A 21,434-nucleotide genomic window follows, 5' to 3' on the forward strand; every position below is an offset into this window, starting at 1 on the left:
CATGTTCAAAAAATCCTAAAAAGAGAATTAAAGTTTGACACAACAAAGCAAGACTGTGAAAGGTGAGGAGGCCTGCCTAGTGAGCACAACACTTGATTACAGTAAAAATATCATAATAAAATAAAGAAATGTTCCACAACTCAAAGCAAGGTTGTATAAGGTTAGGGGAGCTGTCTGGTGTGTAAAACACCTGGTTGCAGCACTGTGGCTGTTGTGCTTGAAGAGCTATTGACTCGTGAATAGCACCCCCCATCCCCATGTACCACCTGTCTAATGGTGCCATATTGAAAAAATCATTAAAAAATAAAGAAAGGGGCCACAGCCACAGCAAGGTTGTATAAGGTTAGGGGGGCTGTCTGGTGTGTAAAACACTTGGTTTCAGCACTGTGGCTGATGTGCTTAAAAAGCTATTGAGCCATGAAGAAGACACACCCTATCCCAGTGTATATTACCTGCAGTGTTATCTTCAAAAAATCATAAAAAAATAAAGAAAGGCTCCACAACCCAAAACAAAACTGGGAAAAGTCAGAGGACCTGCTTAGTGTGCAAAACACTTACTTGCAGCATTGTGGGTGCTGTGGTTTAAATGCTATTGGTTTGTGAACAGAATACCCCTATCCCAGTGCATTGTACCACATTAAATAAAAGCACGAGAGAAAGAGATTCAGAACACAAACCTGTGTCAGTGTTCTGTGTAAAAAGTCGGTTTGAACATCATGGGAGCTGTTTTAATAAGCTGCTGAGTAAAGAATATTTGAATCTTCCTGCTGTCAGTAGTATTGTGAATATAGTTGACCCTTATCTGAATGAAAACAGGACGTAAAGAAAGGGTTTCAGAAATCAAACAAAGCTTTATTCCCGTGCTTACAGTCGGAGTAATTGGAGACTGCGCTGTTCTGCTTCCTATGGTCATATACAGGCTTTTCGCACGAACCTGTATTGAACATTATTTCTCGCGTTGTGAATGTGTGTACACAGCGGTCCCCAAGGTTCCAGTTAGTGCGTAATTACGCATTGATGAAAAAACGGAGGTTTAAAAAAAGATAATTAGCCCACTGATGCTGTGCAAATTTCCACAAGTCGTGATATTTAAAATGCATTTGGTTTGAAGGCGTTCTGTGCTTCCATTGCGAAGATATGGACAAAAGAATATTCATGCTGGTCAAAAAAATGTCATAAAAATGAAAAAGTAAAGGCTCAGAGAGCATTCACAATGTATTTTATACACAAAGCAAGTGTTTTTGTAACTCTAAGAGGTTTCGTGAAAACGCTACAGGCGTGCCAGAATCATTTTCGAACTTCAAGCTAACTTTACCCCGGTCACGATAGAAGCAGGAAGCAGAAGCAGGAACCATTGTCAGAAGGAAAGAAGGTGACTATTCATTGTTATTAAAAAATGACTTCGATTCGAACATGTTGTGATATTTAGAAATATAAATTGTCAATTAATTGTCCATAATATTGCTATTTTATTTTTCCAAAGAAATGTTTGTTAAAAGAAAAGTCATGGCACCAGCTGACCTATTGCTTACAGGTCCAGCACTTAAACCACCCCACAACTCACATGAGGTGGGGTGAAACAGCCCTACACAAACAGTATCAATAGACATTGTACAGCATATACTATTGTGTTGCAGTATATGAATATAATTATATCGTTATTAATTTCTTTAGATACGCGATTCCATATTATATTCCCTATTAATCAAATTCTAAAAGTATGCTTGTTTACTCCGGTATCGAGCGTATTCGCAGAAAAGCTTAAAACTACCACTTTTTATACAAGTTATTTCACCTATTTCTTTAAAGTACCGAGACCAGCCATATACAGTTTACATACTGTACTGTAATACTGTATGTTTATGTTCCAAAATTAATATTGTTTATGGCCTTCAAGGAACCTGCATGTGCGGACCGAGTCCTCACTAGCCTCGCTGGAGAAGAGCGCTTTGAAGAACTGCACGGTCCTCTCCTGGATCTGCCCGGCCTCGTGCAGTTCCTGCCCTGTGGATTTGCCGGCTCTGGCCCAGTTTCTTCTCTAGGCCGAAGAAGTAGCGAGTCGGGGCGTCTACCTGTGATGCACTCTGAACCCTAGAATTTATTAGAGCTCCTTGTACTTTTGTGTCCAGAAGGCCAATGAGTGATTCTTTTTGGGTGTGGAGGTCATCAATTAGCCTCCTGTCTGCACGACACTCCAGGGCCTGATGGAGCTCCAGAATGTCTCTCTCCAGAGCCTTCATGGACTCACGGATACCTCTCATGACACTTCCAGTGTACTGCTGGCAGAACTGGCGAATCTGCACCTTGCCAATATCCCACCACTGCCTCAGGGAGACAAAGTGGGCTTTCTGACTCCTCCACTGCTGCCAGAAGAACACGAGGCAGTCACAGAAGTGAGCATTATCAAGCAGTTGGGTATTAAAGTGCCAGTAGGCACTGCGGGACCTCGCTGATGGCACAACAACTGTGCAGACAGTGAGACAGTGGTCCGACAGGCCCACTGGACAGATGGAGCACTGCTTGACGATGCTGTAATGATGTTTATGGCAGTAGAATCGGTCTAACCTGGCCAGAGAGAGGGTATTCCCCCTAACCTTGGCCCAGGTGTACTGCCTCGTGTCCCCATGACATCTCCTCCAGATGTCAATGAGGTCAGACTGGACGTGGATCCTGCGCAGCTCCCTGGCCGACGGGCCATGTGGCTCTGCGTGATTCCTGTCCAGTGTGCTGCTCTCTGTGCAGTTAAAATCACCCCCAGGAAGACCAGCTCTTCAGGCTGGCAGGTCGCCAGTGCAGTCTCAAGCTCCCCAAAGAAGGTGACCCTCTCCCCGCCGTCGGTGGGTGCATAAACATTAATAAAAACAAAGGTTTTCTTCCCGAGAACTACTCGCACGAGTAGCAGGTGACCCTTCACCACCTCCTGGACAGCGACAGAGAGGGGCTTGAACCCCACAGAGAACAGCACTGCGCCCCCCGCGCTCACAGGGGAGCCGTGACTGTACACGATGTCCCCCTGCCACTCCCGCTGTCAGGCGACGATGTTGGAGCTGTCGGTGTGGGTCTCCTGCAGGAAAGTCACCTGCAGGCTCTTTTCTTTGATAATCTCCAACACCGCAGCTCGCTTCAAAGCCCTCCGGCACCCATTGGTGTTCAAACTCCTTATTCTAATGTCGCCCATGTTTGCGGAAAAGAAAAAAATAAAGAACATAAAACACGAAAATGTGATGTGACGTGAGAGACAGGACTCATTCGTGCTGAGGTGCGTTCCGCGGTCCTGCCCCCATCACATAACAGGATCTTCAGACGCCATCTCTCCTGATCGCTGAAGTCATTCGCACCCGAGCCCCTCTTCAGATGGCATGTCGCGGAGAGGACAAAGAGCTCTGTGTCGGTGGGAAAAAGTCCTCGACCACAGTTCCCCTCTTACCTTTAGTCTTCTCTAAGAAATCCCTGCTGCTCTGGAAACTGTAGCCTCCTCTGCAGCTCTGCCGGGCCGAGGAGCCCGAGGCGAGAGAGGAGTCGGTGAAGCCGCCCTCGTCGTCGCTCCCGGACTCCGAGGAGCTCCGGGCGGCGGCAGCAGCGGTGGCGGCGAGGACACTCCAGCGCGTCCTCACTCTCCCGGTGTCGGAGTCACTCGCGGCCCCCAGGCTCCACCGAGCTCTCCATGCTTGGCTTCTTCTGCACCGCACTCTGCACAGATTTTTTCGTGCGTTTTCTCCGCGGCGTCTTAAAACAATCGTCTATTTTTTCAGATGATAATTCATTTCCTCCCCACACCTTGTCTACAGTTTTCGCTGGCGCTTGAGACGCGTTTTCCTCTGTCGATGTCACTGCCTGCTCTCTCTCTCCCTGACTCTCTTGAGCAGCGGGGCTCTGCTGCTCCCCTGCTCCGCCAGTGCTCGTCTCTTGCTCTCCGGTGTGGGGGGCTCCCTGCTCTTCTGAGGGCTGCGGTGGTCCACTCTTTACTGTCTGTTCTCCTGCTTGGGACACCACCGGCTCGGGCTCACCTGCTCCCTCCAGCGATCTCCTCTCCTGCACCCCGGCCGTGGGCTCTGACTCCCCGCTGCCTCCCTGCGCTGCTCCACTCCCCGCTGCCTGATGCTGTCTGCTGGGCTCCTGTGCGCCCTGGGGCTGAGGCTCCCTGCCCGTCTCGTCCTCCACCTCCGGGCAGTTCTTCACCACATGCCCCTCGCTCCCGCACCTGAAGCACTTCATCAATTCCGAAGTCACGAATACAAACGTAGTCACAGCTGTCAATCCAAAATTTAAGGGCTACATTGATCTCTTCTGTGGGGTTTTTTAAGATGACGTAGACTTGTCTCCGGAAAGAGACGACGTGCTTCAGCTGCGGTGCCCTGCAGCCCAGAGGGACCCTCCTGATCGGAGAGACCACCTGTCCGTACCGGGACAGCTCCCTCTCCAGCAGCTTGTTCCTCATGAACGGGGGCACGTTGGAGAGGGTGATCTTCCGAGCTGGGTGAAGGTGCCGTCCAGGACGACCCCCTTCTCCACCAGGGTGTTTGCCAGATCGGTAGATTGCAGGAAAATGACTATACCTCCACTCATGCGGGAAGCGGACCTGATGTTCCTGCAGCCCACGACCTCCCCGACCGCAAGAACGCACTCTCCAGCGGACAGAACTCCGCAGGGGAGATTTTCATACCATGGCGTTGAGTTAATTTCTCAAAGGAGAGGTCTGGAGGATCAGAGCCTCCAGAACCGGCCATGATGAGAAAATAAACCCCGCTTTTCCCCCAAAAAGACAGAAAAACAGAAAAACACAAAACCAGTGAAGAAACACCGCCACATGATTCAAATACACCGAAGCTCCGCCCACTCTCTCACTCAGTCTCACGAGAAACACACAGAGAGAGAGAGAGAGAGGGGCGAATACAGAGGAGAGGAAGAGTGTGAGAGAGGAAGAACCGAGTGGACAAGAGAGAGAGGAGAAGAAGAGTGTGAGAGAGGAAGAATAGAGTGGAAAAGAGAGAGGAGAGGAAGAGTGTGAGAGAGGAAGAATGGAGTGGAAAAGAGAGGAGAGGAAGAGTGTGAGAGAGGAAGAATAGAGAGGAAAAGAGAGGAGAGGAAGAGTGTGTGAGAGGAAGAATAGAGTGGAAAAGAGAGAGGAGGAAAGAGTGTGAGAGAGGAAGAATAGAGTGTAAAAGAGAGAGGAGAGGAGGAGTGTGAGAGTGGGAGAACAGAGTGGAAAAGAGAGAGGAAGAGTGTGAGAGGAAGAATAGAGTGGAAAAGAGAGAGGTGGGAGAGGAAGAGTGTGAGAGAGGAAGAACAGAGTGGGAAAGAGAGGAGAGGAAGAGTGTGAGAGAGGAAGAATAGAGGGAAAGATAGAGGAGAGGAAGAGTGTGAGAGAGGAAGAATAGAGTGGAAAAGAGAGAGGACAGGAAGAGTGTGAGAGAGGAAGAATAGAGTGGAAAAGAGAGAGGAGAGGAAGAGTGTGAGAGAGGAAGAATAGAGTGGAAAAGAGAGAGGAGAGGAAGAGTGTGTGAGAGGAAGAACAGAGTGGAAAGGAGAGAGGAGAGGAAGAGTGTGAGAGAGGAAGAATAGAGAGGAAAATAGAGGAGAGGAAGAGTGTGTGAGAGGAAGAATAGAGTGGAAAAGAGAGAGGAGGAAAGAGTGTGAGAGAGGAAGAATAGAGTGTAAAAGAGAGAGGAAAGGAGGAGTGTGAGAGTGGGAGAACAGAGTGGAAAAGAGAGAGGAAGAGTGTGAGAGGAAGAATAGAGTGGAAAAGAGAGAGGTGGGAGAGGAAGAGTGTTAGAGAGGAAGAACAGAGTGGGAAAGAGAGAGGAGAGGAAGAGTGTGAGAGAGGAAGAATAGGGGGGAAAGAGAGAGGAGAGGAAGAGTGTGAGAGAGGAAGAATAGAGTGGAAAAGAGAGAGGACAGGAAGAGTGTGAGAGAGGAAGAATAGAGTGGAAAAGAGAGAGGAGAGGAAGAGTGTGTGAGAGGAAGAACAGAGTGGAAAAGAGAGAGGAAAGGAAGAGTGTGAGAGAGGAAGAATAGAGTGGAAAAGAGAGAGGAGAGGAAGAGTGTGAGAGAGGAAGAATAGAGTGGAAAAGAGAGAGGAGAGGAAGAGTGTGAGAGAGGAAGAATAGATTGGAAAAGAGAGAGGAGAGGAAGAGTGTGCGAGAGGAAGAACAGAGTGGAAAAGAGAGAGGAGAGGAAGAGTGTGAGAGAGGAAGAATAGAGTGGAAAAGAGAGAGAGGAGAGGTGAATCTCATTGTCCCTTAGCTTACCAAAACCAGAATCAGGTAAGGTAAGGGACAATGAGCTTCACGATACCAGCGGGACAGTGGGTGGTCAGGTCTCCCCTAAACAATGTCTCTTGTCAGATTATGATGTCAGTCCATTTGATAATGTTGTTGAACTCTCTTCAGCCCAAATACAGAGGAGCCCAGACCCAGAATGTTACACATACTGACAGAGAGTGATCTCATTATGTGTGTTTGGATTTTAACAACTATTATTGTTTGCTAGAACCAAAAATGTGTTAGACATTTTCATCTTCAGCCAAAAAATACAAACCTGTGTACGTAGTGTGGTGCAGGTTCTTGTCCCATCCTGCTCTTGGTCCAGGTTGGAGGGTTGCACCGATTCTGAGTCTTGTTAACTGGTATGGATGGGTTTGGGGGTGTTGATACCAGAGTGGTCCAGAGGGGGGGTGCAGGTGTCTCGGGGACATTCTTGTTTTTCTATGAGTTTCGGTTGATTCTGTTGGTTCTGAGTGTCTTGGTTACATCCGTTTGTGTGTATAGATGAAAAAGCTATTGAAGAGCACCCCCCACCGATCTCGGTGGAAGTTGCCATGTTCAAAAAATCCTAAAAAGAGAATTAAAGTTTGACACAACAAAGCAAGACTGTGAAAGGTGAGGAGGCCTGCCTAGTGAGCACAACACTTGATTACAGTAAAAATATCATAATAAAATAAAGAAATGTTCCACAACTCAAAGCAAGGTTGTATAAGGTTAGGGGAGCTGTCTGGTGTGTAAAACACCTGGTTGCAGCACTGTGGCTGTTGTGCTTGAAGAGCTATTGACTCGTGAATAGCACCCCCCATCCCCATGTACCACCTGTCTAATGGTGCCATATTGAAAAAATCATTAAAAAATAAAGAAAGGGGCCACAGCCACAGCAAGGTTGTATAAGGTTAGGGGGGCTGTCTGGTGTGTAAAACACTTGGTTTCAGCACTGTGGCTGATGTGCTTAAAAAGCTATTGAGCCATGAAGAAGACACACCCTATCCCAGTGTATATTACCTGCAGTGTTATCTTCAAAAAATCATAAAAAAATAAAGAAAGGCTCCACAACCCAAAACAAAACTGGGAAAAGTCAGAGGACCTGCTTAGTGTGCAAAACACTTACTTGCAGCATTGTGGGTGCTGTGGTTTAAATGCTATTGGTTTGTGAACAGAATACCCCTATCCCAGTGCATTGTACCACATTAAATAAAAGCACGAGAGAAAGAGATTCAGAACACAAACCTGTGTCAGTGTTCTGTGTAAAAAGTCGGTTTGAACATCATGGGAGCTGTTTTAATAAGCTGCTGAGTAAAGAATATTTGAATCTTCCTGCTGTCAGTAGTATTGTGAATATAGTTGACCCTTATCTGAATGAAAACAGGACATAAAGAAAGGGTTTCAGAAATCAAACAAAGCTTTATTCCCGTGCTTACAGTCGGAGTAATTGGAGACTGCGCTGTTCTGCTTCCTATGGTCATATACAGGCTTTTCGCACGAACCTGTATTGAACATTATTTCTCGCGTTGTGAATGTGTGTACACAGCGGTCCCCAAGGTTCCAGTTAGTGCGTAATTACGCATTGATGAAAAAACGGAGGTTTAAAAAAGGATAATTAGCCCACTGATGCTGTGCAAATTTCCACAAGTCGTGGTATTTAAAATGCATTTGGTTTGAAGGCGTTCTGTGCTTCCATTGCGAAGATATGGACAAAAGAATATTCATGCTGGTCAAAAAAATGTCATAAAAATGAAAAAGTAAAGGCTCAGAGAGCATTCACAATGTATTTTATACACAAAGCAAGTGTTTTTGTAACTCTAAGAGGTTTCGTGAAAACGCTACAGGCGTGCCAGATCATTTTCGAACTTCAAGCTAACTTTACCCCGGTCACGATAGAAGCAGGAAGCAGAAGCAGGAACCATTGTCAGAAGGAAAGAAGGTGACTATTCATTGTTAATAAAAAATGACTTCGATTCGAACATGTTGTGATATTTAGAAATATAAATTGTCAATTAATTGTCCATAATATTGCTATTTTATTTTTTCAAAGAAATGTTTGTTAAAAGAAAAGTCATGGCACCAGCTGACCTATTGCTTACAGGTCCAGCACTTAAACCACCCCACAACTCACATGAGGTGGGGTGAAACAGCCCTACACAAACAGTATCAATAGACATTGTACAGCATATACTATTGTGTTGCAGTATATGAATATAATTATATCGTTATTAATTTCTTTAGATACGCGATTCCATATTATATTCCCTATTAATCAAATTCTAAAAGTATGCTTGTTTACTCCGGTATCGAGCGTATTCGCAGAAAAGCTTAAAACTACCACTTTTTATACAAGTTATTTCACCTATTTCTTTAAAGTACCGAGACCAGCCATATACAGTTTACATACTGTACTGTAATACTGTATGTTTATGTTCCAAAATTAATATTGTTTATGGCCTTCACACGCTTTATGGTCCTATTCAGTTTATGCTCAGCTGCTAAGATTTTCCCTTCAGTGGTAAAATTCCATATGAATATTCAATACTAAAACGGGCACAGTGAAGACATTTAAATCTTTCTATGACCGACCAAAGCACGAGTGCCCGTCGGTCAACCAATCACGTACCGTGGTATGATGCGTTAGGACGCGTGATGATGTAGCCAAATGCCCTCGGTACGTGTTTGTGCCGCGCACTTTGAATGGCTGCATCTGTATACTGTATTTGACTGATAGCAATAGCTTAAATTAAAGAAATTAACAACAGTATTGCACTTTCTTCATCAGAGGTCTGTGTTTTATTCTTGCTTATGGTATAAGTTTTTCTTTTAACAAACAAACTCCTTTTTAAAAAATAAAATCCTAAATATTATGTACACTATACTTGACTTTTTATTGTTTTATATCACAAAGTATTCAATGTTAAATTATATCAATAGAAACATGAATGAGCAAAGGTGAATACTGTCAACAGTGGGAGAAAAAAACAGTTCAACTGGTTTAATTCGGTTCAATTCAAAATATTAATTCTTCCAGTGGGGCACTTTAAAACAAGCCTTAACAACAAGCATTAAAATGAAACTATAATTATAATAAATATAATCAAAAATAACAAAGTGGTATTAAAAAGACAACTGAAACTGAACTATAATAGTGTATTTGATCATTATTAACAATATTAATTTATTATTAATAATAAAGAATAATTTCAAACATCTTTTTTCAGGGTCGTTTTCTCACGTTTTCAGAACTTTTGCTTTCTTATTAAAATGCCTATTTATGATGGGTGATTTTTCTTCTTCGTGATCAGCTTAGAATCTTAGAATCTTAGAATGTGTATGCTGTAAGTTCTTTTAAATTTTTAAACGTTTTAAACACCTTAATTTTGTAAACATAACATGCATTTCATACGGGAACAATCACGGTCTCCTGTCTTCCTGTGGTGTGAAGCAGATCAGCAGGTCGCTGAGAAAATAGCACCCCGCCCACGGAGCTCCGTTAGAGAAGAGGCAGAACTGTGAGAGAGAGGAGGTGTGGAGCTCAGCAATACAGAATGAGCCATCTGTAGCCTGGATCGCTTACAGCACCGAGCGTATCTGTGTAAAATTAATCAAGCAACGTACATCATTTCTTTTAACTTCAAGATTTTTAATTAGCATTAAAAATAGCTTTCTCACCAGTTAGTTTTATTTTGGAAACATCGTTAAACAAAGCAGGTGTTTATTGTGCTTCCTCGTGACATTACACATGGCAAAATTATACATTTTAATCGATTTTTATATTTTTAATAAATTTTAGAAAAGTTTCATTTATACAAATACCACAAGCGATTCTTGATTGTATTTTTTGAATGTTATGTCACACTTAGTTCAATATTTCATATACATCTAAATAAGAAAGGCAGGTGTTAGCATAAACAGTTAGTAATCAATAATTGATATTAACAATTTCATTGTAATAAATTGTTGCCCTTCTTCCACATCTTGAAAAAATATTAATTTACAAGACTTTGTTCAAATATACATTAAATCTGACTATCAGAAAATAAGTAAAATACACAATTTAAAAATAATGAAAAATGAGGGTAAATATAATAGGGTAAAATAGAATATTAAAATATTTTTCTAACTAAACAATCATTAGTAACAATGTTGAACAATGTTACTGTTTTTAAAAATATAATTGTATGACCTTAAGAATAGGGTTGGCACACTGGTTAGCATGCTTTTTGTATCTTTTTTTCAGAAATACAACAGGAGCACCAGATGTCTCAGAGGTTTACAAAATTAAATTATGCAAATCATGGGTTTCCTCAGGTGATCTGATTTCCTCTTGCAGTCCAAACATACTGGCAGGTTAATAGGCTTCTGGATAAATAAAGTGTCTTCCCTGTGTTGGACTGGTGTTATGTCCAGGGTATATTCCGCCTTGTGCCTGTTGCTTGCTGGGATAGGCTCCAGCTCCCCTGTACTGGATAAAGAGATTAGAAAATGGATGGAACTAAAGATACTGTGTAACTATACACAGTGTAAGAAACCCACTATGAGTTAGCAGCAGTTACTCACTGAGGATACATTTTAAAGTGATGGCGTAGGCAAACAGCTTTTCCACCTCTCTGGCACATCAGTATCCACAGGCTAATCTGTTATTTAAACAAATTGCTTCTAAATATGAACATCTTAAGATGCTGGCTCCTTGGAACAACATCATCTACTGTATGTTTGCCTATTGATTCTATTCATCTGCATCTTACACACAGTTCAATGCTAGCAACTACACAAATTCTAAAATATGTTTTTGTTTAACACTTTTTGATTAAATTATGATTAAAATACGCATTTTCTTTTGTAACACAGCTATCTGTGATTGTTTTATATATTTAAGCTTTTGCAAGTGTTTGTCCAGTCCATTTCTGCGCTATGTCTGGTTCAGGTGCAACATGGACATACAGAACAACCAGCAGTACCTTTCTACTGGAAAAACATGTTCAACCCACTAGTACCAGCTGAACCCAGAGTGAACCCAGTTTACGCAGTCAGTATACACAGTCAGTCCAAATCCACATCCCTGCAGTGATGCCTTCATATAGACAAACTGTTCATACACACTTATCCACTCTACATATAGAAAGAGACTTATTACTGAAATTGTATGAGGGAGCCAGAGCCTATACCAGCAATCCTTGGGCACAAGACAGGGTACAATCAGGACAGGACTCCAGTCCATCACAGGACACACACTCACACCAGAGTCAATTTTCCCAGAATCCCATTAATCTACGAACATGACTGTTGGAGAAAACTGGAGTACCTGGTGGAAACCCATGTAAACATGAAGAGAATATAAAAACCTCACGCAGATACAGTAGCATCCCAGAACTGAATCCAGGGTCCCAGTGCTGTTGGGCAGCAATACTAACCAGTGTGTTACCATGCCATCTTCCTAGGAATTAACTGCACAAAATAAAAACTTGCATGTATGCAATATCCAATTTTATTAAGACAAAATGTGCATAGCAAACCAACAGAACTAATTATATATTTAAGATACAATCTTTTTTAATTCTAGAAAAAAGAAACAAATTTATACTCATCCAGTTACACACTGGACCAGATCCAGAGCAAGAGGGAGACCTGTCTCTACCTTTCACATATACTAGAGCACAATGGAAACAGTCCTTCACACAGTCTACTCAGAGGGGTTTGATCAGCAGGTCTGCAGACTGTGGTGTTTGATGAACATCTGGAGGAGTTTGTTCTGTCTCTTAAAGATAAGAAATTCTGCCACCTTGCTCCGTTAAGGAATCTTCTTCAATGTTTAAATCCTCATGTTCTGTAAGACCAAAAAACACAATGAATGGATCTAAAAAGTGAACTCTTGCAGATTTTCATTATTTTATTATTATTGTTATTCATTTAAGGATTTGTGCATGACAGTGTTTATGGCTAATAATATTAATGCTTAAATAATATTATATTATTTCAGAGTATATGTATTCAGAAGCCACTGTTACAACTCTTCCAACAGACACTAAAGCCAGGGACTGGAGAAATGGAAATGTAGTGCCAATCCACGTGATGGATAACAAAACTGAAACAAGCAATTATAGACCAATAAAGTCTGATTTTTATTACATGGAAGGACAAATTATAAAAACTAAACTAGAGGATCACATACATGGAAAAGTCAACAGGGATTTAGAGAAGGTAGGTCTTACATAACCAAGCTTGGTAGTTCTTAACAAGCAACAATAGTAATTAACAAACAATGCATATAGTATGATACCGTGTATTTAAATTTTCAGAAGATTTTTAATAAAGTTCAATATAAAATATTAATTTTCAAATTACAGGCAAAGAGAATGTGTGTTTGTATTGAGAATTATTTAATAGAGAAAGGAAATAAGATAAGAGTCAAACTGCAGTGATGTAATTATTGGAGTACCACAGAGATCTGTACTAGGACCACTGCTCTTCTTAATTTATATCAATGATCTCTTCATGATACCAAATTAGTTGGATTAGCAAACACTGTGGAATTATCAAACAAAATTAAAAACATTAGATAGAAATTAATTGACAAACACCTGGCAGATTGTGTTTGTTGTTATGTTTGGCAGATACTGTTGTGAAGAGAATGATTGAGCCAGATGCACAACAGACAAGAGAAAGAAAGGGACAAAGTAAAAGATGGGCAAGAGAGTGAGGAGCAGGATTAAACATGTCAGACAAGGAAATGAGAGGGGAAGCTTTTCTTACAAGATCAAGTATCTTATATTTCTCATCACAGTTTTATTACTAGGCAAGGTGAGACACACTGAGATGAGGAGGACTTTAGAAAGATGTGTCTGAGTGTGTAGCCCTGTGTGGAACTAAATCCCACTTGCTCCCAATCAAAATCATGATCCCACCTGCATTATTGATCCACACCATCTAAAAGGGGAACTGCAGTCCCAAATTCTTAGACTGGGTTTTAAATATCCGATACAAAATAAACTGATAGTATCTCAAAATTTCTAATTTCAAATTAAGTACACAATCATGAACTCTGTGGAAGTACTGCATGGTTGCCATGTTGTCGAAGACAGATGAGAATCAGCTGGTCTCACCAAGGGCGAGAGCAAGATTTTGGGCAAATTGTGCCATAAACCCTGCCCTTCCTGCTCACTAGTCGCTGAAAGTGAACAAGAAATGAAATGAAAATAAATATGAGTGTGTTTAAGTTGGTTGGCAGGTTTCTTTTTTTGCAATACTTAAAAGAATCTAAAACATGTTGTCTTGTATGTGTCGGTTAAATGAAAATATTTAGAATTAACATGGCAGCAAAATTCACTTGGTCTAAGGCATGCCTCATTCTGAATCACAGACAATGATGGCAATATGGCACTACCCATACATTGACACTTCATCTGTTTTGTGATATAAATTGGAGATTGTTATGGTACATGTTATCTTGTACTTGGTAGTTTCCTTATGATTTGAAATGCACTCATCATTGCAGATTCATTATAATCCCAAAATGTAAAATAAGCATCGCAGGTCCCCTGTATTTAATATACAGATCCAGCCGTTCAAAATGCACGGAGTACACTGCATCAAAACGCGGTGGGCGTGGCGCATCATACTGCATGCAAATTAAAATATGATAATAGCATCCGGAAGAACCTTGAGATAAACAAATTGATAAATATTGCAAATCTAACTCACTTCCAAAGCTACTTCCTTTCAGATGTATATAAAATATTATAAAAAAGGGAGTAATATAAGAGATAAGGGTAAGATTCAAATGGAAAGGGAGGCTGGCACTCCCATAGCAACTGAAGAATCTAAAAACATTAAAATCTGCATAAATCCACTAATTCACCTTCCTGGAGAGAATCACTAGAAACTGGTTAAAGCTGGACAGACCTAGTGTTCAAATCTAGAATCACTTTCAAGAAGAAAATTATCTACAGAATTAAAAATCTACAACATATACAGTATATATTTAAAAAAATGGGAAAGGTTGTGTTTTGAGCCTCTCAGTAATCATACGTTTACAAAGAGCCCAAGGACAAGAACTTGTATAAAATTAGACAAAAAATACTTTTATATGTCACCTTTCTTTTTTGTTTTGTATTTTCTAGGTGTTACATTTTGATGCAACACCTGTGAGTCTTAACATATCTAAATAAAACAATAAAAATAAATCAGCAGTGTTCACTTACTTCAGTGTTGTTAATTTACAGTTGGGATCCCTCTGAGCTGCAGACAGCAGTTTCACTCCTGAATGCCCCAGTTTATTGCCACTCAGATCCAGCTCTGTCAGACTGGAGTGTTGAGACTGAAGAACAGAGGCCAGATCTTCACAACATCTCTCTGTTAGTTCACAGCTCTCCATCCTGCAGACACAAAGACAGGAGCATAGCTGAACATCTGCACAGCTCATCCACATCTTTCTTTCCAAGTCTTCTCTACAACACCCAGCTCAGCAGTAATATACAACATCATGTCATTATCATCTCAGAGTCCCCATGGATGGGGATGATGAAGATAACTGTTGCATCAAATTTTGGGCTCCAGAAAGAAGAAGAAAGATTAGAAAAAACTGTCAGGAAGGGAGACAGTGGGAAATAGGGAGACACATGAAGCTACAATGGTTGGAATAGGGAAATAGAATGAGAGAGACTTTGACTTTTAACCATAATAGAAATTGCTTCACATTTTATGGCGTTTTGTTAAAGTTATAGCTTTGGTTTTTATTCTTCACATGGTTGAATTCATACAAAATGTAAATTAACAACACTAGAGAAAGAGAACTGGAGATTTTGATTGTTATTTGTAGATGTGTTGAGGAAAACAACATTCTCTTTTGAAGAAAATAAACAATTTAAACAAAAACAAGCAAGGTTATAACTATAACAACACATAATCAAAATGTGAAGCAATAAACAATGTCAATCATAATTTGTCAGAGGAATCGACCGTGTGACTGCATCCACTTTGTATGACTCATGAAACTGAACTTCAGTACAAAACAGCAGGTCAAGAGAGAGCAAGTCTGTATGAACCAGAATTCTGCCTCAGACTTTGTCTGCCACAGGGGAAATCTTTAGACTTGGGATCCATCTGTACATTTCACTTGAATACCATTAATATTGATACAGTTGGACTCCATTGTCAATAGAGTACTGCACATTAGTTCTGTTAAAATTACTATTATAATGTGTGAGAGAGAAGCAATTAAGGGAGGCAGAGGTGCACATTTGTATTCCAATTGGGAGGGGAAAGACAAAGAAAAGACCCCCCCCCCCCCCTCGACAAACTAACTGACTAAAAAAACAACTAGACAGGCTAGAACCGGAAAGGTGGTCGTGCCTTACAATGAGGCCATACCAAAACAAAGTCTCTCAGTATTCCCCCTTTCGAATGCTTGTGCCTCATTTGCTTAATACAGTATCTTAACTGGCTGCACCCAGAGAAAAAGGAGAAAACAATTAGGGAAAAAATAATAACTCTCCAACTGAGGACCATAACAACCACTGATATAGATTCCAGGTTAGTTAGAAAACTAACCACATTTCTCCATGATACTGTGATGTCACAGTGGTAGTGACCCCCACAAACAGGTGTGTCCACCACTCCAGACACACCCCTCACAGCCTGCTGGAGAACGTTTCCACATTTTTTGCAAGCCCACTCCTTCAAGAACGGTGATGTACTCAGCCCCTCATCATGGCACCAGAGCATGGGGCACACATCCTCAGAGACCTCTGGGTCCCTGTCTCACAGACTCTCAGGCCCCGAGTCTCCAGCTCACTGACTCCACTGGCCTTTCTGTCTGATGTCCTCTGAGATCATAATGTAGGTCCCTCACCGAGCCAAACCCTTCTGTCGCAGATTCCTGGACTCACTGAGCCTCACCTCTCACACGCCCTCCGGCTGGTCCCTTTCAGGGAGATGGCACCCTCTGCTCCGAGTCACCACAAGCAGCTTCCTGTTCTTTCCCTGATCTGGAGCCTCCTGCTCCCACATGACACTCACTGGTCCCCTCACGGCCAGTCAGCGCTCCGACTTCCAGGTCACCTCCAGCCTCTGACATCCTCACTTGAAGCCACCAGACTAAGTCACACACACACAGTCTCCAGAGACTCACTCCGGCACTCAGACCTCTCACATTAACAACCCCGAGTCTCTCTTCATCACATCCCACTCGTGCTGAGACTCAACACACTTTCCGTTATAAAAAAACAAATACACAACCTCCCTGGCTCCTCACTCTGATGCCACTCTGTGTATACACTGCACAGGTCTGCCTTGTCAGTGTCACTGCCAGTAGCTCACTGATAATAATAATGGACATTTTCATAATTTTATTTTAATTTTATTTTTTATTTTGAAAGGCTAAGAAAACCTTGTCAGTTCAGTAACATCACCAATTGTACTGATGGAAATACAAATCAAGGCTACTACGTTTACAGAAAAAGTGAGAGAGGTGTGTGACAGCTGTGGTGTATGAAATGAGGGTGTGTGCTATGCCTACTTATTGCTCATACATTTCAGGCACCTCAAACCTCTCAAAAAGGCTACATATTGGAAGAAATTGTGGATTACAATAAAAAAAGTGGATTGCAAATTCTGATCTTTAAGAAATGTATAACTGAGCTGCCAGAAGATAACATCTCTTTTACTATTTGCTTATAAAACTATGACTGTGTGTCTATAACTGCCCATAACTATTTGTATAATTTTAGATTTTGAAAAGGTTTTGTGATCCTTGGACCTGGCTTTATAAAACCTTCATGCAGAATGTGCTGTCTTTGTTCCCCCAGTTTCAGTAGAAGACACTGGAGTAGCACTGGAAAAGCATTGGAAAAAAATCTGGGTATTTTCATGAGCTACAACTTTAGAAAATTGACTTTTAAAGAATGACAATTAAACCCCATTGTTTTGTACCCAATTACAGTGTGGTGCCTAGTGGAAGACATATAAAAATCAGACTACATGGGGCTCACACTGTCCAGTTTTTCATAAAAACTTTTTTTTATCTGATGGATGCCGGTTTCTTTTTCTTCAATTGTTGAATAAGGGAAATAACATTTGCATCTGCCATTGTTAGGGATAATATACAAAATTTTTCATTCTTTGTTACTTCTCTCTGCTGTGTGTTTTTATGGGGTTACCTGGGACATGGAGCTCTGGGTCACCCCTTATGTAAGATAATAGATGCAGGAGACACAGCTTAGTGAATAGTGTCCTAATGTTACTCTTTGTTACTTAGATTCTGATTTAAATCCTTAAGGATCTATAACAGCTGGAAATTGATGTGTCTCTCATGGATACACTTCTCATTGGACACTATTTGGAATGATCTAAATTTTGCTTTGAGAAATCCCAATCACCAGTTGATCCTTTTTAACTTAATTCCTAGGACACATCTATTGTCTCGGAGTCAGTTTCAATGCATATTACTGATTCCCCAAAGTGCACACTGTGTTCACAGGGAGTCACAGGCACACTCTCTGTAGTATGGGAAAGCACTGATATTTTAGAGTTTTAAAGTTTTGGGGAAAGGTGTGTGCAACACTGTCCACACTGTTGAAGCAGAGTGCTCCTCACTCCCCTCTGGTCTTATTGCTGAATAACCACTTCTATACTGACTGAGCAGCACTACATAAAAGGGTCTGGCTGGCATTACTGCTGTGAAGACAGTGATTGAGACAGATGGAGAACAGACAAGAGAAAGAAAGAGTCAAAGTTAAAGAGGAACAAGAGAGTGAGGAGCAAGTTTAAACCTGCGAGACACGGAAATGAGAGGGGAAGCTTTTCTTACAAATTCGGGCATCTTATATTTGTCATCACAGTTTTATTACGGGGAAGGTGAGACACAGTGGGATGAAGAAGACTGTAGAAAGATGTGTCTGAATATAGAGCACTGAGTGGAACTTTTCTTTCTATTTAATTCCCACTTGCTCCTAATCAAAATCATGACCCCACCTGCAATATTGATCCACACCTCACTCAGAGGTCCCAAGCTCTCAGACAGGGTTTTAACTCTTGGTATCAAAGTAGTATTGCAAAATACTGCAAATTTCAGTTCAAAATCATGAACTAAGTGAAAGTACTGCATGGTTGCCATGTTGGTGAAGGAAGACGAGAATCTGCTGGTCTCACCCCTGGCGAGAGCAAGAGTTTGCAAGGATTGTGATATAAAACTGTCCCTTCCTGCTCACTAATCGATGTAAGCGAACAAGAAGCCAAAACTTGAAAATAAATATGAGTGTGTTTTAGTTGGTTGGCAGATTGTTCTTTTTTTCAATACTGTATGGCCTGTTTGCTGTGAAGATTAAAGATCTCTCCAAGCCCATTGTTTCTCATTTCACCTCTGACGGCCACGACCACTCTAATCTCTCCATCTGTGTTCTCAAAGACGGTTTTCATACATCAGAAAGACTACCGAAACCAAAATGATTCTGCAGCTAGGATCACACCTTCTCCTTTCTCTGTCACGATATTAGTTCCCCCTCCTTAAGGGTGCTCCAGCCCTATCACTCAAGACTTTATTCTCTGCACCTGTTCCCTATTCCCTGCCCACCTTAAAAGCCAGGCGCTGACGCTCTTCCGGGCTCTGCTCTGATTTCCATATCATGCGAGTCCGGGACCTGGAAGCGCCTGGTCCCGTTAAGGTTTTAACCTCCGTTCCCGTTCCCCGTCCGCCGGTTCTGACCCGGCCTTCGTGGTTTTAATTCCGAGTTCTGATGGATCTCCTGGTTTTGGACTTACCCTTGTGTTTTGGATTTTCCCTAAGGACTACTCTCGGATTGTTCGCCTCGGCCACACCTCCCCCGTGCACCAGCGCACCTTGGACACGCCCCCTTGTCTTCAGCCCCGTTTTCCTGCATGACGTTTCCCTAGTGTTTCCCCACTCCTTCGGATTGTGTCATCCGCATAGGGTCCGGAAAGAACTGTTCATTACATTCTCTTAACGACAGACTTCCATTCATTGAAAGTTTCATTTCACACCTCTCTACACCTATTCTGACCTCACACCTCTTGATTGGCCTCTCTTTCTGTCCCCTGCTCCCGCCTCTCACTCCTCCTCCCTCCCAGCCTTTGTTCTCCCGCTACTTTACCTTTGCCTACTGCCCTGTCTCTCTCACACCTGAAGAAGGCTCCACGGCCGAAACGTTGTGTTCTCTTTATTCTTTTTTTCAGCATGGAATAAACCTATTACTGTGACTATATATTATGTCCTTGGAAAGATTGGACATGCTGACATAACACTGATGAAAGTGTACATACTGTATACACGTACACTACACTACGGACAGTATATGTATGTGGTGTAAGTGTATATGAAGAAGGACACATCTTAATGTGCAAAGTTATTGGCAGGTGATGTTACAGGAATACCTATAATTAATAAGAATTGCTTACACTTATATCACTTTTCTGGACACTCCACTCAAAGCTCTTTACAGATTATGGGGATCCCCTTCACCACCACCAATATACAACCTCCATCTGGATGATGCACCAGTACGCTCACAACACACCAGCTCTCAGTGAGGAGGAGAACTGGGTGATGAAGCCATTTCATAGATGGGGAGTATTAGGAGGCTATGATAGGTAAAGTCCAATGGGAAATTTGGCCAAGATGCCAGGGTAATAACCCTACTCTTTTCGAGAAACATCCTGGTATTTTAATGACCACAGACAGACCTTGGTTTTACATCTCATTCAAAGGAGAGAGCCTGTTTACAGTATAGCCTCCCTGTCACTATACTGGGGCATTAGAATACATACAGATTGTGGGGTGACATACAGTAGACATTGTAAACAGGATACACATAGTGCAAAGTGCAGATAGTGCAAATTACAAGGCAATACATAACACAATATACCCAACACACTATTATATAGTAATATAGCAATAACTAGAATAGCTTTTAATACTTTTAAATAATAATTTTGGGTATGTGAACATTATCAATCCGGGTCCTGTATTCACAGAACTTATGTTGATTTATTTTATATTTTCAATTTGTCTCGATGTTTTATCCAAGCTAGTACACATATGGTAACATGTACAAGCTTTTTCAGCTGGCTGACAAGGCTACAACTTGAAAAGTTGATCTTTTAAAAACCAGGGATTTTTTCATCCTGCATATTTCTACCTGGTGAGAGGACACAGTAAGTCATACAGTATAAGAAATCTAAGACTTCTACTGTATACTGTATACTTCTAGTGTATAATTACATTTTGTAATTGCAGAGTTATTATAAACTGTTTGAGGGGACATCATTCCAGGTGGAAATTTACTATTTGGCTGGAGGTCTTGCTGGGCTAAACTAAATTGTATCTTTAAACACAAAAACTGGAATGAAAAAAACATGTTTCCATTTGACAGGGTATTACAGCCTTTTGTATTTGAAACTTGTAGGGAATTTGGTTTTCACAATGGTTTTATAGCTTAGCTACATACAATGTAAAAACAACCAAATGCACAAGAACAGGCTGATGGTATTCTGTTAAAGAGCTTTAATTCATACAGGGGAAGAAGACGAGGAGATGCTTGTCACCAGTGATTTATTCTCTCAGAGTATAAGACAACAGAAGGGTACAATCAGGCTCTTAATAAAGATGATGTTAGTATATACAGCAGAAATTCAACATCTTTTCCTGTTCTCACAGATGTAATCACAGACTACAGCAACTTTTCAAAATAGGAAACAAAGGAAATTCTGAAGCACTGTTACTAGGGAATCTATATCCCTGGAGGTAAACATTTTTTTAAATTTACAATAGGATTGGGATAAGATAAAATGTTAAGCTATTTTAATACCCAGAAACCTATAAAACACATTAAAATGTAACTAAGAGGTGCTAGAAAATCAGCTCAAGCAAGACTTCAATAGATGGAAACTGCTGCCTGTCTCATTCTTGAGAAGGATGAAGACAGCAAGAATGAAGGTACTTCCAGGATTTCTGTTTTGTTCCAGACCTTCCTTATGCCTCTCAATGACCATTACTAGAATGTCTATTTTGTGTGGTTTAACGTCAGGGTCCCATGCAACCGTGACCATCGCGGTTCCACACAGGCTCGTGCCCCCTGCCACTCCACCCCACCGGTTTGTCCTGCAACACCTGGGGCGCAAACCCGGGTCTCCGGCATAACGCAACAGGGAACCATCCGGATGAGCTAAAAG

The 21,434-nt window shown here is 41.6% G+C and overlaps 1 protein-coding gene across 1 annotated transcript in view; it reads right to left on the bottom strand.

Annotated features, from left to right (window-relative positions):
- Positions 1–21,434, bottom strand: part of LOC148646745 (NACHT, LRR and PYD domains-containing protein 3-like) — a 2,700,574-nt gene that overhangs the window by 1,731,030 nt on the left and 948,110 nt on the right. Inside the window, exon 9 of the mRNA XM_088608537.1 lies at positions 14,453–14,626. Coding sequence (XP_088464663.1) covers positions 14,453–14,626 — 174 coding nt within the window. The remainder of the gene's footprint in view (positions 1–14,452; positions 14,627–21,434) is intronic.

Source organism: Lepisosteus platostomus, chromosome 16 (assembly GCF_059453375.1).
Source record: "Lepisosteus platostomus isolate fLepPlt1 chromosome 16, fLepPlt1.hap1, whole genome shotgun sequence".
In the NCBI taxonomy this organism is placed as follows: Eukaryota; Metazoa; Chordata; class Actinopteri; order Semionotiformes; family Lepisosteidae; genus Lepisosteus; species Lepisosteus platostomus.